The sequence below is a fragment of the Sus scrofa genome, chromosome 14 (assembly GCF_054392235.1).
Source record: "Sus scrofa isolate SSC_HxYL_T2T_F1_AM1 chromosome 14, Sscrofa_HxYL_maternal_Yorkshire_Landrace_v2.0, whole genome shotgun sequence".
NCBI lineage: Eukaryota > Metazoa > Chordata > Mammalia > Artiodactyla > Suidae > Sus > Sus scrofa.
This window is the reverse complement of record NC_139396.1, coordinates 40,962,710-40,988,507: the sequence shown is the minus strand read 5'-3', so window position 1 is coordinate 40,988,507 and position 25,798 is coordinate 40,962,710. Positions and strand designations below refer to the sequence as shown.

The 25,798-nt window shown below is 46.6% G+C and overlaps 1 protein-coding gene and 1 long non-coding RNA gene across 3 annotated transcripts in view; one reads left to right on the top strand and one right to left on the bottom strand.

The window, feature by feature from the left end:
- The window catches only part of LOC146396506 (uncharacterized), a 229,565-nt gene that overhangs the window by 26,224 nt on the left and 177,543 nt on the right, over window positions 1-25,798 (top strand). The window lies entirely within an intron of this gene.
- On the bottom strand, window positions 1,841-25,378 carry AADAT (aminoadipate aminotransferase). Its single transcript, XM_021073251.2, has 13 exons — window positions 25,039-25,378; window positions 24,297-24,465; window positions 22,557-22,689; window positions 19,342-19,416; window positions 12,854-13,063; window positions 10,913-10,978; window positions 9,527-9,609; window positions 8,980-9,076; window positions 7,733-7,794; window positions 7,147-7,211; window positions 5,759-5,865; window positions 3,705-3,806; window positions 1,841-2,391 (listed from the first exon to the last, which is right to left on the bottom strand). Exons 1-13 carry the CDS (start codon window positions 25,328-25,330, stop codon window positions 2,350-2,352), a joined length of 1,503 nt encoding a protein of 500 aa, XP_020928910.2. The 5' UTR covers window positions 25,331-25,378; the 3' UTR covers window positions 1,841-2,349.

The following is a 25,798-nucleotide window of genomic DNA, read 5'->3' as shown; positions in this document are numbered from 1 at the left end:
CAGTCAGTGCCTGGTTGTTGGGTTGTCAATAGCAGCAAGGATCTGCAGGAAGGTGGCACAGGCTACTCCTAGTTGCAGGGCCCTGGGAAGTGGTAATAAGCTCTAGGCAGATCTTCAAGGTGACCAGAGCATTTGGCAGTAGCAACAGCAGGGTGCATGAGTTCCCAGGGGAGTGAGAGCAACAACAGCTTGTGTTTGATTGCAATGCCCTCCTCTGAGGTGATTGGAACTGCAGGTGGTGCCTGTTTAAGGACTCCTATTGGGAGCGGGCCATGACCATCTCTAGTCAGTGATAGCTTCGGTGGTTTGCCCCCACCACCTGTAGACCATGCATGAAGAAACCCATCTCACTTAGCCCCATATGAGGTGTAAAGGGTGCTCCTAGTTGCAGGATCCTGGGAAGTGACAGAGATCAGGCGTGTGGGTTCTGCCCAGAACGTTTGGCAGTGGCAGCAGCAGGGCGGTTGTGTTCCCGGGGAAGCGAGAGCACCAACAGGTGGTGTTTGGTCACAATGCCCTCCTCTGTGGTGCCCTTTAGGTAAATGGGGCTGCAAGTCATTTTTGTTCATCTATCTCCCATGGCAGTGGGCCACGCCCACCTCTGGAATCAGGGATAACTGCGGCGGTTTGCCTCTGCCGCCTGCAGACCATGCAAGGACTCTGTCCCACTTAGCCCACACAGGAGGTGCTGCACAAGTTGCTCCTAGTTGTAGAGTCTTGGGAAGGGGCAGTGACCAAGTGTCTGGGGGTCACCCAGACCGTTTGGCAGTGGCAGCTGCAGGGTGGGTGTGTTCCTAGGGGAGTGAGAGCAACAGCATATGGTGCTTGGTTGCAATGCCCTCTTTTTTTCTTTTTTGGCAATCCCTGAGGTGACTGGGGTCGCTGGTGGAGCCCATTCACAGGCCCCCAGTGGTGGCAAGCCATGCCTCCTTCTGCCCTCTGAGACAACTGCCACAGTCTGTCCCTTCCACCTGTAGATAGTTCCAGAGGCACCACGTTGCAGTTAGCCCTCTTATGTCCTTAGCCCACACAGGGGTGTCTGGCCACTGGTAGTCTGCACAAGAAGCATCTAATCTCCCTTAAATGAGCAAGAGGCTTCTTGCCACCCATAGCCTGCAGAGCCGCCCCACCTTTTAAGCCAGCAGGCATGTGCTTGCGTGGGGAGTTTTCTATGGCAGCCCGTCCTTCCTCCTCTCCCCTCCCCAACAATGGTGCTTTGCCTCTCCTGCAGGTCTGGACCTTCTCCCAGGTTCCCTCTGCCGTGGCATTCCCCTCCTTAGCCCGTGGCGCACTGCTCTTTAGCCCCTCATGCCATCCCCAGTTCTCTCCCCCGGACTGAGCTCTGGAGTCTGAGTCAGCGCCCAGCCTCCACCCGAGTGTCTCAGGCTGTGGTGTCCAGGCCGGTGGTTCAGCTGATCTGTGCGGCTCTAACTCTGCTTTGCTGTTCTCAGTCCAGCATTTATGCTTTTCTCAGGGACTTTGAGGTCCTGCCAACTCAGCTGATCTTTCATCAGTTAGGTGGCTTCCCAAGAGGTGGGGTCCTTTTCTCCTTCAAGGCTCCCTCTCAGGAATGCTAGTCCCGTCCTGATTCCTTTTCTCTTTTTTTCTTTTGTTCTAACCAGTTATGTCAAGAGTTTCTTGCCCTTTTTGGAGGTTTAAGTTCTTCTGCCAGCCTTCAGTTGATGTTCTGTGCGAGTAGTTTTACATGTAGATGTGTTTGTGGGAGAAAGTGTGCATGACCTCTTGCTCCTCTGCCATCTTGCTCCGCCTTCTAAAATGTGGTATATTTTTCTAAGTCCTGGATCTTGCCTTACTTAGAATTAATAGGCTGACCTTGAGGTATGTTTAATTTCAGAATTTTATTTTAAAGAGATTTCAGTGGCATAATGTATTATGTATAATGTGTTACTCTTGTTGAAAGTTATGTATAATGGTCAAATTCTAAGTTTTGCAACAAGCTTTCATTATATTTTCCTAGAAATAAAGTTCACACTACATAGTATCATTTGACATTGATTATTATAAATAATTTACCGTAAAATACTAGTTTCAAAGAAGATTATGGGACATTACAAAGCAACTACCAGAGTTCTTTATGTTAAAAATCCAAGATAAATATAGTTGTTTGTGGGTTGAAAATTGATCAAGAGATACAGGTGGATTATACGTATATTGTGGCAGTCTGATTGGTTTAAGGGCACTTCAAAAGTTGTCTAGTTAGATTACTACAGACATGACATGTTTGGTGACATATGTCTTTAAGTCTAACACCAGTGATCCTTTTGTCCTGCTCCAACATAGAAATCACTTATGTGAACAACGTTAGGTGCTGTGAAGAGTTTGGTTTCTTCATAACGATTCTCTTATAAGTTGAGCTAATCTCTGGAAGCCCTAAAATAGAAAAGAGATAAGACTTTATCAAATTAGGATGCCGTTTAGGGAAGGTCTGTCATAATTTCAACAATTTAAGCAAAGATTGGAGTTCCCTTGTGGCACAACAGGTTAAGGGTTGAGTGTGGTCCGTGAAGCGACTTGGGTTGCTGCTGTGGTGCGGGTTTGATCCCTGGCCTGGGAACTTCCATGGGCACCACTGAAAATAATTTTTTTTTTTTTTTGGTCTTTTTGCCTTTTCTGGGGCCATTTCCTGAGGTACATGGAGGTTCCCAGGCTAGGGGTAGAAACGGAGCTGTAGCCTCTAGCCTATGCCACCACAATGCCGGATCCGAGCCACATCTGCAAACTACACCACAGACCACGGCAACGCTGGATCCTTAACCCACTGAGCAAGGCCAGGGATCGAACCCGCAACCTCATGGTTCCTAGTCAGATTCGTTAACCTCTGCACCATGAGGGGAACTCCTGAAAATAATTTTTTTAAACAAAGAGTCCTTCTTAAGGTGAGATCAGGCCATGAAAGGTCAGGATTAACCTCAGCTTTATCTGGTGGGATGCTAACATATGTAGATGGAAGCATATCAAAGTCCTAGAACTTTTTAAAAAAATTCTTATATCCCTGCAGGTTACAGTTTCCCCCTACCACACGAATGACTTTTTCAGGTTCTCTCTTACTTGCATTTGCCTTCTGTACATTCGTCCATCTCTACTCACATGTAACTTGTGAAAAGCGCATGTGATGATGTGAGCAAGAGGGTAAGTGAGGAACATGCCCAGAGCCAGTCCCTGTGCAAGGATAAGTATGCACACTTCTTCCAGCTCCTGGACTCATCAGCCTATGGTCTTCTGTGGGTTCCCGACACACAGTCCTTAGGAACGTGTTTCTTGGCTGCTTGTTATCTTGGTTAAGCAGGACTTGCACTTAATTCATGAATGAACATGATTCTAGCTGACCCTGTATGCAATTTTTTCCTTCTGAGAACGTGCCTGATAGCTTCATGAGTTTGTACTTTGGGCTCTCGTGAATTCTCGGAGGGAGGGAAAGAGGGTCTCCTCATAACGAGTGGTAACCTGCCAGCACTGGTGAGTGGGCCTGAAGCCTATTGATGGAGGTGACAAAACTGAACTCCAGCTTGGCCTCATCATTTGTCTGTAGAAGCCCAGCAACTTCTTTCAATGGTGCCATGTCTTTCCAAGTGATACCCGTTTTTGAAAAACGGAAGACGACATCAAGTCATGTCGTAACTCAAAAGAGGAACATAAAAAAGGCCTCGATCTCTAGTGTTACCTAGAGAGACTGTTGTACTCACCATGTCCATCTGCTCCGGAGATGCTAAAGAGAAGGATGCTCGGAAGTAGGGGCAAGGAGCTGAACTGTCAAAGTAGAAATGGTATCCTGGAAGCATGAAAATCTGAGAGAGTATATGGAGAAGAGATGATGAGCCATTAAAGGAAAACGAAAGAAAGTACAGGAGAATGTCATTGGGGAAGGGGCGGCCTCTTTAAGTTTAAGAGCAGTTAAAGAACTCGCAAGCGAAAACGCAACTTCATAAAAATCCCGCATAGCATACAACAAACAAACTAAAAGCATAGAAAGTGGAAGAGTGTTTACAGTAGAAAGAGAAATGCTACCTCTTCTCCACATGGAATAAAGAATGCATAGGAACAGGAAAAACACAAATTCTGGCTTGAATGGACAAAGAACAGCTTGTACGAGCAAGAGGCAAGGTAATAAACAAGAATCAATGTTTCCTGGAACCAGGAAAGTAATTTCAAACAAGGAGAAACCCTTGTTAAGCTGTCCAATTTGGAGGTGACCTTCAAGCTGGGACCTGAGAGGTAAGGTGTGTCCAGACACCAGCAGGGGGAGCACTTTAGGAAGAAGTTCCATGCACCCCAGTGTTCACTGCAGCACAATTTACAATAGACAACACATGGAAGTAACCTAAATGTCTATCAGCAGATGAGTGCATAAAGAGGATGTGGTACATGGATACAGTGGAATGTGACTCAGCCATAAAATAATGAATTCCTTCCATTTGTGGTAACATGGATAGACCTGGAGGGTATTATATTGAGTGAAATATGTCAGAGAAAGAAAAAGCCCATATGCTATCATTGATATGCAGAATCTAAAAGATAAAGTGAAGAAATATATTAACAAGAAAACGACTCACAGAGAACAAATTAGTGGCGGCCATTGGGAAGAGGGAAGGGGGAGGGGCATGGTAGGGGTAGAGGATTGAGAGGTACAAACTACTATCTATAAGATAAATAAGATACCAGGACGTATTACACAGCACTGGGAATATAGTCAATATTTGGTAGTCATTTGTTTCCTGCCTTTTCAGGGCTGCACCCATGGCATATGGGAGTTCCCAGGCTAGGGGTCGAATTGGAGCTGTAGTTGCCAGCCTACACCACAGACACAGCAACGACAGATATTAACCCACTGAGCAAGGCCAGGGACTGAACCCACATCCTACTGGATGCTGTTAGGTTCATTACCACTGAGCCATGACAGGAAATCCTATAGTCATTTTCCATGGAGTAAAATCTTTAAAAATAATTGATTCACTCTGTTATACACCCCAAACCAATGTAATTGTGTAAATCAACTATAATAAGAAAATAATTGCATAGTGAAAATACTAGTTATATACAAACGCTTCTGAAAACACACCCTGAATGATCAAAAGATCTGAGTGGTGAAATTTGGGGCTATTATGGGTAAAATGATGCACGTAAATTTTCATTATGCACTGATGAAGTGTAATGCTTCATGAGTATGCTTTACTTTCATAACCAGGAAAAAATTCCTTCCATTTGAAATTCGAATGGCCAGTGTTATCGTTATTTATGATGAAGTGTCTATAAAGCTTTTTCCAACATGGAAAAGAAATAAATTCTAATGGCTAATACTCATCAAGCAAGCACTTCCTGCGTGCCAGGTGTTCCTCGAAGTGCTTTACCCACAGGGACTCCTTTCATCATCACTGCCATCCTAAAAGGGGGGGATTTTTCTTATCTGCACTTTACAGATGAAACTCCAGAGGGCAGCCTGCCCAAAGCCATGGGTCAGGAAAGGGCTGGAGCTGGGGTTCCTACCCAAGGACAGTGGCTCCAGGGCTGAGCTCCTGGCACTGAGCTAATCAGAGGCTGCATTTCCACTTGTCTGGACCAGAAGACTATTATGTACCCCAGATCTTGTCTGATCCTGGCAACCAGATAACCTGTCTGATAGTCACACATTATGTGCGGGGGTGGGGAGGGGGCGCGGGGCAGGTGGTGAGCAAAGATAAACATCTCTTGCCATTTTTATTAAGAACCTCAAGACAAAGAATAGGTTTTCCTCCTGTTTTACCTCTTTTTTCATGGCTTTTTCTTCAATCAGTTTCCTTACATCATTCATGCCCTTGATTTTAACCCATAAGAACATTCCAGCCGTAGGAACATGCCATTCTGCCAAACCTACAAAACAAAAGAAGAGAAGAAATACTTCCGGGGCCATTTTCGCTGACATCAGCGGAACTGCCTAAATGACAGGTTGCAGTAACTGTAATCTCCTGTTTCCAAAAAAGCGATAGCACTGTCTAAAACCGTCGGTTTATGGGTCCTGAGGATTGGTGTTCTGAGTTTTATTTTGGACAGGGAGTGTGGAGGGTTGAAAGCGAGTGAGGGGACTGGTGTGTGTATGGATGATATTAGCTGATCTCGGGGCAGTGCAGGAAATCCAGCCCCTGCTTCCCTTCCTTAGAGCTGTTCCTAAGCTAAAACGGCTCTTTCAGTTTTAGAAGAGGATTCCTCAGTGCTTTCGAGAATCCTCTAGCATTTCAATAAATCCTATCATTTACGTAATAGTTCAGAAGTCCAATGAATTGAAGTTTTTCTCAGAATATACTTAGTTATGAAAGGAATCGTACTTAAAAATTCAAGGATTCCAGGTGCATTTATAGGCTTCATGTTTCATTGACTATAAGGATAGAGAAACCGAGAAAATTCTTTTGATTGTAATGATTCCCCTTTACATAAAACGCCGTGCTGTTGATTAAAACCTTCTCATCAACTTTGCCATACGAAGTGGTAGAAGAGTACTCGTATCAAAGAGATTCTAATTCTGTTTTTATCAAGACTCATAGGGAACAAGATATGATGGATATAAGGAATGGATATGTTGTATTTACTATTCCTCACAGCAAACGCATGTTTAGTGGTGTAATTAAAGCTATGTGATTCGTTTTACTTTCTTCCTTACTAGAATATCAACTCTAAATCATGCTGGAATCCGATTAGCAACAGATCACATTAGATAAATGATGTTAATGATGTAAAGGCAGATCACCTGTAATGAGAACTTTGCCTTTGATTGTACCATTTTGTCTTCATAGGGTCTGGTTAGGAAACGTGTATGTTGTTTATTTCACGGTCCTTGTCTGTTGGGAGCACAAGTTGGAAAACCTTTGGAGTACAGATGTTATTTAGCCCTAAGTAGGCTATTGCTGTTGGATGGTTAGACCACGTGGTCTTTTTTGCTTAAACCGCAGATTCTTGGCAGAGTCAGATCAAGTAGAAATGCATAGACTTGTGCCAGGGTTTGCAGTGTTACTTCTGAGATTATTGATGGGGTAGCATTTCCCTGAGAGGAATACTCCTGGGCCCCAGTGTCCTCCCCCAGGATGGCTCTGTGGGGTTTATCACTCACTCATGGACGTGCTCCTGTTGTTGGCACAGGACAGGATGTGCCCCACTCACCACTCAGCCACTTGTCTGCAGCTGCCAGTAGTGCATCCATCTGCTTCCTGTACACTTTGGTCACCCTAGAGGAACAAAGAACAGAACGGGCATGTTGAGCACATTGATGGCAGAAACCAAAAGGCTTTAGAGTCCAGTCTCTGAGAACTTAGATTTTCTATGCAGACAAAAATGGTGAGCTCTTGCTAAGGGAATAGAGCATATTTACTTGGCATGTCTGGTGGTAAGATTTTTGTTCTTTTGCCTTTTTATGGCCGTAGCTGCAGTATATGGAGGTTCCCAGGCTAGGGGTTGCATTGGACCTACGCTGCTGGCCTACACCACGGCCACAGCAACATGGGATCCGAGCCACTTCTGTGACCTTCACCTCAGCTCACAGCAACACTGGGCCCTTAACCCACTGAGTGAGGCCAGGGATCAAACCCGCATGCTCATGGATACTAGTTGGGTTCATTAGCCACTGAGCCATGATGGGAACTCCTATCTTTTTACCGTCATGTTTTTCCCGTTGCCGTGGAATAATTCAAAATGAAAATGAACAGAGTGCAGTCTATTTCTATGTAAAGTTCGGCACCAAATGCAGTACCTCTCCATTTGAGCCCGGAAGCCGTCCTCTCCCCACTGGTGGAGAAGCTGTGATACCAGGAGCTAAAGGATGAGACAGTAACAGCATCATGCTTCAGCCCCCCAAGATGTGTTTTTTGCCAAACATACAAGCAGATCACCTGAAGAAGGTAGAGCAAGCTGAGCCAAGCTTTAGTCAGTGATTTATAATAATGTTGATTGAAAACAATGTCAACAAAAATAGTAAATTTAAGAAGTATTCATTTGGTACTTCCTATGTGTCAGAAACTGGTGTAAAAGCGTGAAAATCTTTCAGATAATTTAACCTTTGTAACTCCCTTGCCAGGCAGGATGTTATCTCCATTCTACTGACAAAGAGACTGAGGCACAGGGTCATGAGCTTTCCTGAGGTCGCAGCTCACAGAACCTGGACTCTAGTCAGCCTGTCCAACCCACATCCATCCAGTAATTGCCACACTGGATGGCCTCTCTACAGAGAGCAAGCCTACAAAAGAAAAGTAAAATTATATAATACAGTCAGAGGTTTTCTATCCAGAGTGGAAGTTCTAAATGTTACAAGTGGATTGTGAAATGTGGTTGGTAACAGACACAAAAATATGGAAAACGTGCCCAACTTGACAAAACATGGGGCGAGGAGCATTTGGTCGAATGTGTAGTATCAAGCAAATGTCCACTCAACATGTGTTCCCTTTAGGATCTTAGGATGCAATTCTGTCCTTAAGATCTGATTCTCAGGAGCGCATTAGGTCCAGTGATTTCTCAAAGCTTGTGAAGAAATGTATAAATTCTCCAAAAATAACTTTGGGGATTAAAATACATGCCAGCTGCTGTCTTAGGGGAATTTTGCACATGGGCAGTAAAGGTGCCCGCGGCCCGCTGGCAGGTTTGGCACCTTGCTCTCAGACCAAGGACAAGGAAGCTAAGGTTGGGTGATTTCTGCAAACGTCTCCATCTTTGCAGAGTCCCACACGGGTTTCCAGGGCTCCTGGGCTTGATGCCAGAACACGAGGTGGATGAGCTGTGCCTCTCAAGGAACTTGGTCTACACTGTGAAACAGCAGTTCGTTGTGATCTCTTTTGCCTTTTTGAGCAAACATGTGGGGTGTCTGGTCTCCTAATTCTGTCCATATGGAAGCAGAGGTGCAGCTAGTGTTTTCTCTCTCGGCCACTTGCACTCAGTCCTCTTTGCAGGAGTCTGTTCTCTATTATGATCTGCTTTTAAAATGCCTATTTCCTAAATTGTCCTCACCTGGGAAAAAGTGCTGGGATGCATCGTTGAAATTTCTGTGTGTAACACAATTCTCTCGATCAAGGGCTTTGGGCCAGTTAAAAACCCTATTCTTAACCTGCAGAAAGAACAGGCACAACAGTAAGCTTATATTAACAATGAATAATGTCATGGCAGTGATTTCATGAGAAGAGCATTGTGACCTGGGGTCATAGGGACCTAGACTGTTAAAACATTCTCATAAAACTTATTTAAAATACACATTTGAATTTAAGTGCACACTTAAAATAGAATGCATATCTGACCAGGTATTGCTGAATGTGCTCTTTCCTATGTGCAACCCAACCCTACAGTGTCACTGTCCCTACATCCCTAGCTTAATGGCCAAGTACCTTTGACAGCTGAGGACAAGGTGAGAACAGGCCAGACCTAATAATGATAATCAAATGGGTAGGTGGAGGCGAGTGCAGTGCAAATGCTTTACATGAGAAGAGCTGTCTGGACTAAGGACACGGTGGTACAGACTCCATCACCTTCAGGTCCGGTGAAGGCAGAGCCAGGGCCTTACCCAGGGGATAGGACTTTGGAGAAAGAGTCGGCTCTGATGACACGGCCATCGATGTCCATGGAGAGGAAGGTCGGTGCCCAGGGCTGGAAATGGAAGGAGAACAGGGTGGGTTGGGAGCTGTGTTAGGGACGTGTCTTCTCTTGGTGGGCGCAGTGGGCAGGACATGGCCTGGAGAGCAGGAGCACCAGCGGCCGTTCGACTCCCTGCATCTCGGCCTTGGAGTAAGATCCAGCGATGCCTGCTTGGACTCGGCCTCCTCGTGCCTTTTAGCCCAACACACACAAACATGCCTGCACACACATGTGTGCCCAGGTACAAGGACACACACACTCTCGTGTGCACATGCACGTGGATACACAGAAACACGCATGTGCGTGCACGCATGCTTTCACTGGCTCAAGATGCTGCTCTTGTGCACTTAGAGACCTTTACCAGGACCTCCTTGTCCCAAGACTTGAAATCCAGGATGAACAGATAGAGGATGGATTCAAGAAAAAAGTATTTTGGAAACGACCAGAACCAAAGGCCCCTAGAATGCAAGTCTCTTTCGAAAGAGAATGCTGGCTCTTGCCCAGCTGGAGGCGCAAGACTATGGAGAAATGTGGTCAGGGTGGAAGCTGAAACTTGAGTGTTAGCTTCAAGACTAACACAGACAAGAAAGGGGACCGTGCACATGCTGGGGGCGTGTAGCAGGCACACACAATGTTCAGATCAACTAGAGAGAAGAGGCAGGTTGTGTTCCTTTTCTGTAGATTTAAAGTAGAAGAATCCCTGTGTATGTCCTCTGCAGCCCTGAGAGCAAATAGAGGGCTGGGTGTTGAGGAACTGACATTGAACAAGGAGAGATGGGGTTGGTTTTGAGGAACAGGACTGGGCATCTGAGCCACTGCTGTTGTCTAGGAGGACAGGATGCTGGTAGATAGTGGAAAAGGATCCGAAACCCCTCATTGTGCAGGTAAGGTAAGGTGGGGGCACTAGAACGGAGGGGACAGGTGTGGGGCAGGTGCTAGGAAGCCCCTCCTCTGCCCACAAGGACGCCCTGACAGAGTCCAGCCCACCTCCTCCTCCAGCCTGGACCCGGCTCCCAGGTCCTCTGGCCTCATCAGCCTCCCCGAGACACTGAGCTTGACTCTGAGCAGAGACCCACTTCACATCCCTGGGACGAGGTCTGAGGGGCTACGGCCTGGACCTGGAGTCAGGACCACCCTCACCTTGGCTCCCGTGTTCCTCCAAGTGCACAGCAGGGAGCCGGCCACTAGTGTCAAGGTCGGTGATATCTGGTCAAGCAGTGAGATGCAAACACTCAGCAGCCAGGCTGCCTCCCAGCAATCCAGTCACAGCACCCCCCATCCTGTCACTGAGGGCAGAGGGGACTCTGTCACTTACCTTGTTGAACTGCAGAAAGTAGTAAGGGTCGTCTTCGATGATGAGGAAGTCATACTTTCTTGCCAGCTAGAAAAGGTTGAAGTAGTATGTTTATTTCTTACGTGCCATCGAAGGTGAAGATCACTTGGAATCATAGCTTTTTGTACCCCTTCCTTCCCTCCTACCCACCGTCCTTCCCTCCTTCCCTTCCTTCCCTCCTTCCCCACTCCCTCCTGCTCTCTCTCTACCTTCCTCCCCCCTTCCCTCCCTCCATCCCTCCTTTCCTTCCTGGGATGCTGTCCCAGGATGAGAGTGAGGACAGGAACAAGTCTACAGCCTCTGTCCTCAGGGAACTGACATGCTGGTGGGAAAGACGGAAGGAACACGAGCCAGATTCTGGTGATCAGAGGAGTATTGGGGGAGGCCGGGAGGGCTGGGCAGCAAGTGAAAGAGCCAGGCAGCTACTTCCAGTGGCATCACCCAGAAGCCCGACCTGAGCAGGTGACAGGAGAGCTCAGGCTGACAGCAAGGGACCAGGTGTGCAAATGTCAGGGGAGAAGCGTTGAGCTGAGGGGAGGACGGGTGGGAAGGGCGAGGGGTGAGGAATTTCTTAGCAGGAGCGAGGAGGAGATGGTTCTGGAAGGGGCAGTTGTTTCAGGGACAGAAGGAAGTCTGTGTGGCTGCAGCAAGGGGGACGTGAGAGGCCCTGGCCTGAGGATGGGGGACAGTCCCATCACCGTGAACAGGAGGTGGAGGGCTCTGGTCTTATTTGAAGGGGGCGGCCCTGGAGGACAGGCTGGAGGTCTGTACTTGAGCAGGCAGGTCCCCAGGGGCCGGAGGGTGGAGCCTTGTGGTGGAGTCACAGGGTCAGCAGGAAGGTGGCCAGGGGAGGGTGGGGTGTGGACAGGGTGGGGGAGGATGGGATACTGGAGGTGGTGGGAGGGGCACATGGAGGAGCTGGGAGGTGTGGGATCTTGGTGGCAGATGGAGAGAGGGAGGGGTGCAGATGGAGAGACAGAAGGGTGGCGCCTTGGAGGTCAGGGTGAGGCTGGGCAAGATCACGAGGTCTGTCTTGGCCCCGTGAAGTAGGAAGTGCCTGTGGGACGTTGGTTGGGTGCTGGTCGGATGGAGGGGGTGGATTCAGCTGTCCGGGGTCAGGGCAGAGGCAGGTCCTCTGCAGGATGGAGTTTGCAGCCCTCGGACCAGGTGGGTGTGTGGGGGGATGTGACGAGTACCAGAGAACCCGGGAGGCGCCCAGGAGTGTGTGAGAAAGGGAGTCCGACGATATTGGACAGAAGAAAGGACAGGAGCTGTCTGAAGTCTTTCTCTTGATCCCACTGCACATGTACATCCTCTGTAGTTTATCTCAGGCTTGGTACCTGTTTTAGGAACACGTTCATGTGCATAAGAGAGGCTTTACAAAAGGCAAGGTTTTAAAAAGCAGAAATTATTTGGAAAGGAAGGTTTTTCTTCTTTTCCAAACATCTCTGTGTAGCTCAAAATGAGAGCCTTCAAGAAAAGTTTACAGTGAAAATCTTAGCAGCTGTGGTCAGGCCCCTCAATTTTACAAACCTTACAAAAGGGGCCTGCCTCCTCTTTTTAAGGCATTTCTTTGTATCCCGAAATGGGAAGTGACAGGCTGAAAAATACAGACATAAGATGAGGAACATCAGACGTGGTGGCAATTAGGACATAAGCTCATAGAGTTTAGCATCACACCAAGAAGAGCATTTCTCGTCATATCACTTAAAGGGGAAGAAAAAACCTCCTAGTCCAGCAGAGTGTAGGAATTTCTAGTGTTTCGATTTATGGGCACCCTTGGGAGTCTCAGATGATTTCCTTGTATTAAATGTCCTCTCCCTTGGGAGCAAGAGGCTGATAAGAGAGAGACTTTGCACAGAGCTCTTCTAAAGCGTCAGAAAGAAACAAGAGCACAGGCAGGTAACCCCTTTTTGAAACTACCTCATAGATTTCTTTTTTGCGGTCAGTAGTTAATGAAGTCCCAGCAGGGTTGCTGCCGTTTGGGATGGTGTAGAGAAACTTGGGGGTGTTTTTCTCGGGGTTCTTTGCATCTTCTGGTTTCCATTTGGCAAGTATTTCTTTGAGGGAGTCTGGAATGATCCCATGCTCATCACTGGCAACGGTGAGGATGTTGCAGCCCAGTGGTCGCAGCTGTCCCGAAAAAGGAGGAAGACAGCCCCGGATTCAGATGTGATTCCCAAATGATGGGGCCACTGGATCTTACACTGAGGGGACTGTAACCATGTTGACCCTTTGACACACACCTGGGCTCAGCTCTATACCGGGAGACCTGAGGGACACGATGGTTCCCAAACAACCCCTGTCAGTTCCCAGAGGAAGAGTGTCTTTCCCTGCTCGTATGTGTCAAGCTTGGCCATGGGTCTGGCTCTGGCCAGTAAATTGGGAGCAAAGGTGACGTGTCTTTGTTCCCAGCAGAAACCTTAGAGCCCAGCTTGTGGCTGTTTCCCTGTCCTCCTGCTCTCAGACTGGCAACCTTCCAGAGGAGGCTGCTTCTGTCCGTTTGGGGCTTGTGATGAAGATAACATGGGGCAGAGCTGTGGTGTCCATGTCATGTGAGAGAGACAGGTCTCTGTAGCCGTAGGCCACCGAGATGTGGAAGTCACCTGTTACACAGCATAGCCCAGCCTCTTCTGACCGAATTATCTTTATCATTCTGATTATGACATTGGTGTTTATTAATGAATGCTTCTGGACGATGTAAATGAATTGTGTAAAGCTTCTGTGAGGCTAATGCATAAAAGAGATATCAGCAGAGGTGACCTTCAAAATATTGGACAAGAGCTGTAGCTCGGGCACAGTAGATACAGAGCAGGCTGGAGTGGGGTCCTGGAGTCCCCCTGCTGTGCAGCACTAGCTGTGTCCCATGGGGGATTCAGGTGGTCTCAGCAGAGGGGCCAGAAGAGCCCAGGTTGTGCCAGGGCACTGACAGGCATCAGGACAGCAGCTTACTGAGAAATGTGGGAGTGTTTCAGTAATTTACTGATCGTAGAGATGGAAATCCCAAGTTGTGTCCTTGCTTATAGATCTAGTTTTATACAAGTCTTGTGTGCTTATGCTTATTGTTCATGGATGAACATAGAGAAAATATCTGGGCTTGATAAACCTAGGAAGGAAGCCCTGAACAAAATGAGAAGACAGTGTACAGACGGGGAGAAAACATTTGAAAGCAGTGTAGCCAGGGAGGGATTCATTTCCAAAATGTATGAAGATCTCATCCAACTGCCTCGCATATCTCTCCCCCGCCCTCTCCACACAACCATCTCAAAAAGTGGGCAGAATACCTAAGTTGACTTTTGTCCAAAGAAGACATACAGATGGCCAGCTGTCACATGAAACGATGCTCAACATGACAAATTATTAGAGAAATGCAAATTCAGATTACGATGAGCTATCACCTCACACCAGTCAGAATGGGCATCATTAAACACCTACAAAAAAACGATGCTGGAGAGGTTGTGAAGCAGACCCTCCTACACTATTATGGGAATGTAAATTTGTCTAAGCACCATGGACAGCAGAATGGAGGTTTCTTAAAACACTAAAAATACAGTTACTACATGATCCAATGATCCCGATCCTGGACATTCGTATGGAGAAAACTATAATTAGAAAAGATACCTGGATCCAGTTGTTCATAGCAGCACTCTACACATAGCAGCCAAGACATGGGATCAATCTAAAAGACTTTCAACAGATGAATGGATAAAGATCTGGGGGTGTGTGTGTGTGTGTGTGTGTGTGTGTGTGTGTATGTGTGTGTGTGTGTAAATGGAATAGTATTTGGCTTCAAAGATGAATGCAATAATGCCATGTGCAGCAACATGAATGGATCTAAATATTATCATACTAATTGAAGTCAACCAGCCAGAGAAAGATTAATGTCATATGCTATTGCTTACATGTGGAATCTAAGAAAATACAAATGAACTTATTTATACAACAAATGTGTATGTATTGAATCACTGTACTGTATCTCTGAAACTGAACCAATGTTGAAAATCAACTGTATTTCAACAGAAAGTTTAAAAAATAACAGTAATTGAGTGAGGTTGTCAGAATTTTTTTTTTTTTTCCAGAGAATAAGCAAACACTCTTCTTTTGGTTAAATGTAGAACTATGCCCTAAGTGAGAATAGTCAGAACCTACTTAAGGCAAATTTAACAGGTCTTCAGCTTGAAAAACACATGTACCATGAATAAAGAGGTCGAGGAGTTACTGCCGTGGCATAGTGGGTTAAGGATCTGACATTGTCTCTGAGGAGGTGTGGGTTTGATCTTTGGATGGGCACTTCCATATGCTGCCACTGTGGCCTTTAGTGTCTGGCTCTTTCACTTGGCCGAATGGTTTCCAGGTTTGCCTGTACGGTGGCAGGTATGAGAATGTCCTCCCTTTTCCTGGCTGAGTAATATTCCACAGTGTGGATGGACCACATTCTATTCGTGCCCTGGTGTACACTTGGGCTGCCCTCACCTCATGGCTCTTGTGACTAATGCTGCTGTGAACATTAATGTTTCTGTTGGAGCCCCAGCCGTCCAATCTTTTTGGTTATGTACTGGCAGTGGAATTGGTGAGTCATGTGGTAATTGTGTGTTCAGTGTTTGGAGGCACTGACAAAGGGTTTTCCACAGGGGCTGCACCATTTTACATTTCTTTCAACAATGTACTTGGGTTCCAATTTCTCCACATAGTCACCATTCCTTGCTGTGCTCCATTAAGAAAAAGAATAGCCATCCTAGTAGATGTGAGGTGGTATGTCACCATGGTTTTGATTTTCGTTCCCTAATGACTAATGATGTAGAGCATCTTTTCATGTATTGATTGGGTATTTGCATATCTTCTTTGGAGAAACGTCCATTCAAATGCTTTGTCTATTTTAAAATTGGTTTCACTTATAGGAAGTCTTCACATACTCTGGAAATTGAGCTTTTATCACATGTATGCTTGCTGATAGTTTCTCCCACTCCATAGGTTTTCTTTTCACTTTCTTCATCATGTCCTGTGATGCTCAAAAGTTTTTCAGTTTTATGAGGTATCACCTCATATTGGCCATTATGGCCATCATCAAAATTTCTACAAACAGTAAATGCCGGAGAGGGTGTGGAGAAAAGGAAACCCTCCTACAGTGTGGGTGGGAATGTAAATTGGTGCAACCACTATGGAGAACAGTATGGAGGTTGTTTAAACATTAAATGGAGAATGGCCGTATGATCCAGCAGTGTCACTCCTGGGCATATCCAGAGAAAACCATAATTTGAAAAGAGACATGCACCCCAGTGTTCATTGCAGCACTATTCACAATAGCCAAGACATGGAAGCCACCTAAATGTCCATCAGGGGAGGAATAGATAAAGAAGAAGTGGTACCTACATCCAGTGGAATATTTCTCAGCCATAAAAAAGAATGAAACACCACCATTTGCAGCAACATGGATGTAACTAGAGATTGTCATACTGAGTGAAGTAAGTCAGAGAAAGAGAACTGTCATATGATTTCACTTATATGTGGAATCTATCACAAATAATGCGAAAGAACTTATTTGTAAAACGGAAACGAACTCACAGATTTCAAAAGCCATCTTGTGGCTACCTAGGGGAAACTGTGGAGGGGAGGGGGGAATCAGGAGCATGGAAACAACATATATACACTGGTATTTTAAATAGATGATTAACAAGAACCTACTGTATCATTTAGGGAACTCGAGTCCCTAGTCTGTAATAACCTCTATGAGAAAAAAAGAATGGATATATATATATATCTGTATTTGGAGTGTGTGTGTAACCAATTCACTTTGTTGTTCCTCTAAAACTAATACAACATGGTAAGTCAACTACACTCCAATAAAATTTTGAAAAGTTTTTCAATTTTGATGAAGTTCAGTTTAACTGTGTCTTTATTGTTGCTTGTGTTTTCATTGTCATACTTAAGAAATTAGTGCCTACCGTATGGTCAAGAAGATTTGCTGCTATGTTTTCTTCTAAGAGTTTATACTTCTTGCTCTTATGTTTAGGTCTTTGATCCATTTTGAGTTGAATTCTTCAGAGTGAGGGTCTTTTTCTCTTTTGCCCATGGAAATCTGGCTGTCCCAGCACAATTTATGGAAGAGACAATTTTCCCTGTCAAATGGTCTTGCTACCCTTGTGGAAATCCATTGGCTGCAGGTATAGAGGTTATGTCTGTGCTCTCAGTTCTACCCCATTGAAGTGTGTGTCCATGCTTACGGCTGGACCACAGGGTTTTGAGGACTGTAGCTTTGCAGTTGGTTTTGAAATTGGGAACTGTGAGTCCTTAACTTTGTCCTGTCTCAGGATTGTTATGACTCTTAGGACCACTTCCCATCCCATAAGAATTTGAGGACTGGCCTTTCCATGTCTGCCAAAAAGGCCATTGGGGTTTTGATGAGGATTGCACTGGCTCTGTAGCTTCCTTTGGTAGTGTCTCACTGAGCAGTATTACATGTTCCAGTCTACGAGAAGGTGACGACTTTCCCTTTCTTGGGGTCTTTAACTTTTCTGAGCAATGTTTGTAGTTTTCAGTGTACAAGGCTTTCACCTCCTTTGTTAGATTTTTTTTTCCCAGAAATTTTCTTCTTTTGGATGGTATTATAAATGGAATTGTTTTCTTAATTTCCTCTTCAGATTGTTGATTGGAAAAGCAATTTTTATAGTATAATTTTCCTCCTACTTGGGAGTGTTGAGTTTGGTTCTAGTTCTTCATTTTTACTTTTTTTTAGGTTTTTATTATTTATTTTTCTATTATAGCTGATTTACATTGTTATGTGGATTTCTGCTGTACAGGAAATTGTCATATGTATGTGACGTATTTTCTCATTTTATCCTCCACCTTGTTCCATCACAAGTGACTAGATATAGTTCCCTGTGACATACAGCAGGATCTCATTGCTTATCCACTCCAAATGCAATAAGTTTTCATCTACTAGCCCCGAACTCCCAGTCCATCCCACTCCCTCTCGCTTCCCCTCAGCAACCACAAGACTGTTCTCCAAGTCCATGAGTTGGTTTCCTTCTACAGGGTCCTTTGTGCCATACATTAGATTCCAGATATAAGCGATATCGTATGGTATTTGTCTTTCTCTTTCTGACTTTCTTCACTTAGTATGAGATCTCTAGTTCCATCCATGTTGCTGCAAATGGCATGATTTTGTTCTTTTTAATGGCTGAGTAGAATTCCATTGTGTGGAATACACCACATCTTCTTCTGTCTATGGAACTTTAGGTTGTTTCCATGTTGTGGCTATTGTGAATAATGCTGCAATGCAAATGGGGGTACATGTATCTTCTTTAGTAAAAGTTTTGTCTAGGTATATGCTGAGGAGTGGGATTGCTGGACCATATGGTAGTTTTATATTTAATTTTCTGAGGTCCCTCCCATATTGTTTCATAGTGGTTGTACCAATTTACATTTCCACCAATAGTGGAGGAGTGTTCTCTTTTCTCCACACCCTCTCCAGCATTCGTTATCTGTGGACTTATTATTCACAGCCATTCTGACTGGTGTGAGATGGTGCCTCAGAGTACTTTTGCTTTGCATTTCTCTAATAATTAGTGATGTTGAACATTTTTCACATGCCGGTTGGCCATCCATCTGTCTTCATTGGAGAAATGTCTGTTTAGATCTTGTGCCCGTTTTTCAGTTGGGTTATTGGTTTTTTGGTGTTGAGTTGTATAAGGTGTTTGTACACTTTAGAGATTGAGCCCTTGTCAGTTGCAGCATTTGAAATGACTCTAAGGACAAGCCCCTCCCAGTCTAAGTCCTCTGTCACGTGGCTCCGTTTGATGTAGTTGAGGACAGTGCTCATGTTCCTGTTGAGTCTCCTCTTTTGGGAGAAAGAGCACCTCCTAAAACCATTCATCATGGGGCATGGTCTCCAATTCCCTGTTTACTCTGGTTCCTTCCTCTGACTTTTCCCCAGCTCTGTGCCGGGGATAGCAGTGTGGTCTGACCAGTGGCCAGCAGAGCAGGTGACCAGCTTCCTCGCTCTGGACACTAGAGTCCCTGTAATTAACACTGGAGTGGAAAGTCCTCATTACACCATGTTGGCTTATAGTTACAGTACAATGACCTATGATTATCCTTGGGCATATGGTAATAAAGGATAGTCATGAAAGATGCTTTGGTCAATTAAGTCACATTTCAAGTGAAAGATTAAGAAAATTGGACATGATTTTGCACAACCCACATTTAGCATGTGTACAACTCGACTCTGTAAAAAGAAATGTATAAGCCCGAGAGGACAGACATTTAACCTATTTTGCATATCTTAAGATTCTCCTGTTTACAGTAGAAAGATGCTATCCAGTTTTCAGTGGACACAAGATTCTAAAGGTGTAATGGTGTCTTGTTATTTCTTATGAGAAAGAGAGTTGCGTTTTGTAGAACTGCGTACTCACGGCATGAATCATTCCTGGATAAACAGGTTCATTTACGAGGATATTATCTCCAGGATTAACGATCATTTCAAACACCTAAGAAAAGAAGCCGAGGTTAGCTTGGATGGTATGGTTTCGAATCTTAGGAACATCCCCACCGCCGTTTTTTTTAGTTTGAGGTCACTAGGATTCCAGAGCAGGAGTCAGTGTGTTTCCTGTAAATGCCAGACGGCAAGTGTTTTGTGGGCCCCGGCATCTCCATCGCAACTACTCATCTTACTCCCTGATGAGAGAACACCATGGACAGTAGGGGAGCCAATGGGTGTGGGTCCAATCAAGCTCTCTCACAGAATCAGACGAGGGCTGGGTTTGGCTTTCAAGACATTTTGTCCACCTCTGTCCTGGGTTAAAATCCCATAACTGATTTGGCTCCTAAAATTCATTTTTTCCCTTTTATCTCTTCTCTAACAATCCTTGCTCTAAGCCAGGCCTGGTAAGGTATGGGGGTAGAGTGGTGGGCATGACAGCATGGTTGTTACTCTCCCGTGGGTCCTGGTCACCAGGAAGCTGGCTACTGATCCCGTAACTGCTCAGATCAGAGCACATTTGGAACCAGTGGTAGGCGCCACGAAGTGTAGATGTATGGTGTTCTAAGAGCTCATAGCAGGAAGACTTGTGCAGTCAGGGACCTCAGGGCCTTCAGGGAAGGCTTCCCCAAGGTGGCAATGAATGATTGGAGGGGTGGCAAATGGTACCCATTTTGAGCAACTGAAAGAATCGTGTGGCTTGACGTGGAGTGTGAAGCGGGAGTGGAGTGAGGTTGGGGGAGCTTTGGCCGGGCCCACCGCATGCAGGCATTTGGGCCAATTGGGGCCAGTGAGAATTTTTGGTAGAGGGAGGGAACGGGTATCACATGATCAGAGGTGCAGTCTGAGAAGCTCATTCTGGCTGCAAAACGGAGGTGTCAAGGACGATGGAGCATACAGGTGGATTTGGGCGGTTTGCAGCCTCCCTCGGGAGGGTCTGCTGCAGCCCTAGGGGAAGGTGAAGGTTGTCTGGGGATGTGCTGATGGCCAGACTGGGGAGAAGGGAGGGGCTATAGGAGTCAGAAGCAAGGGAGCATAACTGTGGCCTGAGGGGAGTGAGGAAGAAGGGGGACTCCTTCAGTTCTGCTGTGGGAGTCGGTGGAGGTGGGAGGGGCGCCATTCACTGGAAAGCCCCCTCAGTGTGACCGCCTGGGTGTGATGCCTGGGAGAGTGTGTACATGATGGGGAAGGGGGTTGAGGCCCCACCTCGAGGTGCTCCCAGAAATCATGGGGTGCAGAGGAGGAGGCTGCCAGGGAGGTGGGGCCGGGCCGTGGGGAGCGCTTCCAGAAAGGATGGGGTCAGCAGTGGTGGAGGAGCCCCGAGGTGGTGTAAGACAAGGCCCACAAGTCTCAGGAGATGTCCTGGACACTGTGATGTCAGTGGCATCAGTAGAGCCAGACAGGGGATTTTTCAGCCCAAATCAGAGGGGTCTGTTCTGACTGAATCTGACATGATCACGGAATGGTCCTTTCTTACCTTGTGATGTTTCACAACCCCCAGGTCAAACCTCTCCTCCCCATCAGCCAACAACGAACTCTCTTCACCAGCACATGGGCCATTATGGACTGAGACAGAAGGTCTGATGTTGGTTTCCCAGTTTGGTCTAGGTTGTTCCATTTTCCTTTCCCCTATGAGCTTTTGGTACCTTATGGTGAACTGTATCCTCAAGTGAAAAGTTTCTCATTGATTTGTGCTCAACGGGAGCTCCTGGGAGCAGACAGAAGACTAGGGTGGCAGGTGTGTCATCCATGGATCAGGTGGAAACCTCATCACCTGCATTTCCCATGTCAATTAGGGGACATGAGAAAGCCAAATGCCCTGAATGTGAAGGAGGGCTGTTTGTTATCTGGCAGCATGACTTAAAAATGGAGACAGAGCCCAGGGCCCTTAAAATAGCCTCCATCCTGGAGAAGAAAGTGGCCAAAATGTCGAACCAGATTCCCAGGAGGCCTGTGTTAAGAGCAGGGCTACAAGTGGGGGAGCTAATGATGCCTGTGGCCACCTCTGCTGCCTTCCTCTGTGATGTGACTGAGGTTGACACAGATAATGAAAACAGTTTCCTGAGCATCTTGGAAAGAAAAAGCTCCTCGTGTACTTTCCTAAGAAAAGAATTTTGTTGAAAAGACCTTTTTCCCCACTAGTCTGGGATATCACAAATGTTTTTCATCAAGGAAAAAACGTCAAACGGTAGCTAATTTTAAAATATTTCCTAATTAGGTACCAAAAGAGGGAGGAAGAATTATAGCATTGTATTACTTTAATACATTATTCTGTAATTGTAATTTATTTACTAGTCATTTAATTAATTAGATTATAGCTTTTACATTTGGATAAAAAAGAAGAGAATGAAAACTATTCTGGTTTGAGATGAAGAAGAGTCATAGTTTAACCTTTAATACAGAGCCTCTTTATCCAGGACTAATTATTCCTGAAATAATAATAACAAAAAGGAAAAAAAGCAATGGAACTGAGAACTGCACATGCAGAATGTCTGCTTTGGGAGCTCCCTGTGGTGGTTTCCTCTGAGTATTGGAACTCGGGAGTGGGGGTGGGGGGTAGGGGGAGAGAGAGAGAGAAGAGAAGGGAAAGGGAGGGGAGAATTGGAGAGGGGAGGGGAGCAGGGAGGAGAGAGAAGGTGAGGGAGGAGGGAGAGGGAACTATCCCAGGAGAGGAGGCAGCCAAGGACATACAGGTACATATGGAGAAGAGCAGCCAAGAGGGGGACAGGGTACAAGAGGCAGTGGCACAGACAGTGACATAAACAGACACTTAAAGGAGGGTCAGTTTATCCCAGGACCATCAGGATCTACCCTCTGAGGAACTGAAGAGTCTTCCTGAGATGCTATCAGCTCAAGCATAGCTCAGCTGTGGCCCTGGGGCAGAGGAAACTAAGCAGAGCTCCTTTGGCAGCAGGGAGGGGTTGAGATGGGATCTGGTCCCAGTGACTCAGAGCTCTGGGCCACTGGGGTGGGTCCGTGTTGAGGAGAAATCAAGTTGGGTAAGGTCTTGAAGTTCTGTTTAAGAGTCCAGGTGGAGACAAGAAAGGCTTGGTACCCTCCACCCTGACTCTCTGGCTTAAGTGAGAGATGGCTGATGTGTGACTGTGTTTGAGTCCCCCCGCCTCGGGTCCCCCTTCCTTCCAGCCTTACCTTGCACAGACCGTCTTGGCTGCCGCATGTGACACATATGTCCATTTGTCCTTGGCTGGGTGGGTAATGGAGGGTGGGAGGATCGTGCAGTTTTATTTGTAACTGTTTTAGCCAGATTAAGAGTTCTGGGAGTCTAAAGCATAAAAGGTATTTTAAAATTTACAACAGTGAAGATTGTAATAATAGTTGACAGGAGCTAAATGATGGATTCATACCAGGCCCTTTATACATTCAATTTAAAAATCCTCAGTGCTTTGCTCTGATGACTATCTTTACTTAAAAGACAAGGCGCCAGCCTTAGAGATTAAGAAATGCACCCAAAGGATTTCCCATTGTGGTGAAGTGGAAATGAATCCGACTGGTATTCATGAAGATGGGTGTTTGATCCCTGTCCTCGTGCATAGGGTTGGGGATTGGGCCTTGCCCTGAGGTGTTTGTAGGTCGCAGATGGGGCTTGGATCCCTCGTGGCTGAGGCTGTGGTGTAGGCTGGCAGCTATAGCTCCCATTCTAGCCTGGGAACTTCCATATGCCTCGGATGCAGCCCTAAAAGGAACCAAAAAAAAAAAAAAAAAAAAAAAAAAAAAGGGCACCAAAAATCAATCAGCTAGTGATTAAAATGAGCTGAGTCCAATCTACTGCCTTCTTTTTTTTTTAAACATTTGTCTTTAGTATTTGTCAAATCAGAGCCATAGTGGCCAGCCTATGCCACAGCAACAACAATACCAGATCCAAGCTGAGTCTGCAACATACACCACAGCTCACGGCAATGCCAGGTCCTTAATCCACTGAGCGAGGCCAGGGATTGAACTAGTATACTAGTCAGGTTCCTTACCGCTGAGCCCTTACAAGAACTCCCTCTGCTATCTTCTTATTCCAGGGTCTGCACCTTTTTTTTTTTTTTTTTTTTGGTCTTTTTTTTTTCCCTAGGGCCACACCCATGGCATATGAAGGTTCCCAGGCTAGGGGTCTAATCTGAACTGTAGCCACCAGCCTACGCCAGATCCTTAACCCACTGAGCGAGGCCAGGGATTGAACCCCCAACCTCATGGTTCCTAGTCGGGTTCGTTAACCAGTGCACCACGACAGGAACTCCTGCACTTTCCTTTACTTTAGAGCATTTACTGTATAACGGATTTTTTTGTTTTTTCTTCAAGGGGATTTCTGTAGGATACCTAAAATTTATAGATACTCTGTAAGTTACCCTTTATCCCTGAAGGAAGACTAGCTAGGGAGAGTCTAGGGCATGTTTTCCATTTGCCTTTAGGAAATTAAACACATCGGATCTGAACTGAGGCCAACATGTTTATAGCTGCCTGTCCAGAAAGGGAACATGATTGTTCAAACATTTCCCAGGACTTCACAGTGGGCTTCTTCCTGGGTCCTCCTTTTCCTGTTTTCTCCTCACCTGTTTCTTCACCTGGCTATCTTCTTTTTCCCTTCCTTCCTCTGTTCCCTCCTCCCTCCCTTCCTTCCTTCCTTTCTTTTGAGTCTCAGCTCAAATGGTACCTCCTTTCAGAAACCTCTCCCTCTTCTAGTCAAGTAAGGCTGAGGTGCATTCACTCAGGCATGTTTAGCACCCAGGATCATCACTGCCCTTACTTATTTTTTGAAAGCTCTTCCCCAAACCTTCCTAACTGCTGACTACCCAGCTAAAAAGACAGAGGTCACTCCATCAGTGGGCTGTAGAATACTGCTCATGAAAATGAACCCCTAAAGGTAAATTCTCTGTTGATTGGTACCCTGCACTTTGAGAATACTGCAGTGCTTTCTTCATCAGGTCTTCATTAAATTGGATGGTCTCTCCGTTTTCTATGGTGATGACCGCAGACTTGAAAGGGAACGTGTTGGGGTTTGGGGCTCCAATCACCAAAGAGATGGCAGATTTTGGTGCCTTTAGCAACAGCTCAGCTACAAGGAACGGAGAGGAGAAAGAGTTGCAGTGAAGACTTCCATAAACAGAGGTAGTTCAGCCTGTTGCATTACAGTCAGTGCAACTTGAAAGTGTAACAACTTGTAGTGACAGCATGCCAGTCTGCAGGAAACATAGAAGCTCCCTTTCTGTGGACAGACCTCACTGGTGGAGGAACTAAGCAATGGGTATGGTGAACGAGGAAGGCAGAGAGGTCTGGAAAGAAGCCAAGGTCCTCAGAGCAGAAAACCCTCTTCACCAGGCCCCTGCTAGCCTGCCAAGCTCCCTGGTGCACCTCCTTCTCTCCCATGTCCGCGCCCTCCCCATTCCACACGCGCCTGCAGGCTGCACTGAACCCGGACTCCTGTGCCCACAAGAGCCCTCTGGACTCTAACAAGGACGTGTTCACAGCAGCCTGGCCTGCTCTGTTGCTGATTTACTGCCCTCTTGCCTGTTCCAGCCGAGTTGTCTTAGGGCGAAGGCCAAGCCTGTGCTGGGTGTGCCCAGAGGCTGGCTCACACCTCCTGGAGCGGCTCTGCGGGACCCCCGTGGAGAGCAAGGCGTGGACTCACCCATGAGCCTAATGGCAGAATGCTTTCTGGATGCGCTCCTGGCGTTGATGAACCGCATGTAATTCATGTCTTTGATGGTGGAAGACCTGGAAAACCAAATAGGCGCTTCAGGCCTGCCTCCTAACCCTCGCCCTGGAAACTGCACCTTCGCTTTCCTGTTTCTGGGTTTAGGGAGCAGAGCCTGGAGCGGCTGCTGGAGTTCCAGCTGCAGGCTGTGTTCTGGCTTGGTCAGAACCTCTGGGCCTCTGGGCAGGGCTTGCAATTTATTTGCAGGGGCAGGGCGACAGCGCATTCCCACCCCTGACCTTTTGTCCTACCCCTCAGGCCACGCCTCCATCCCCACCCCCTCACGCCCCGGTGCCTTTTGGCTGGACCCCGCCTCCAGGTGGTCCCCACTTGCGTGGTACCTCCAAATTTGTTCCTGCTCCTTTTTCGTCCTCGCCCTTGCCCTTGGCCCTGCCTCCATCCCTGCCCCAGGGCCGGGCCGCGCCTCCTTTCTGGCCTCTACTCCTGACCCTGCCCTGGGCTGTGCAGCCAGCCCTGTCTCAGCTCCTTTCCTGCGCCCCCCCCCCACCTCTGCAGTGCCTCCATCCCTGCCCCTGCCCCTGCTCCTGCCCCTGCCCAAAAGGCACCACCCTGAGTCGCTGTCCCTGCCTCTGCCTCCTGCGAGGTTCCAGTCACAGGAGGTGCTCCACCAAGTGGACTTCCTTGGCACAGGCGGTGTGGGAAGGCTGGCCACCAGGTGCTGCAGCCCTGAACC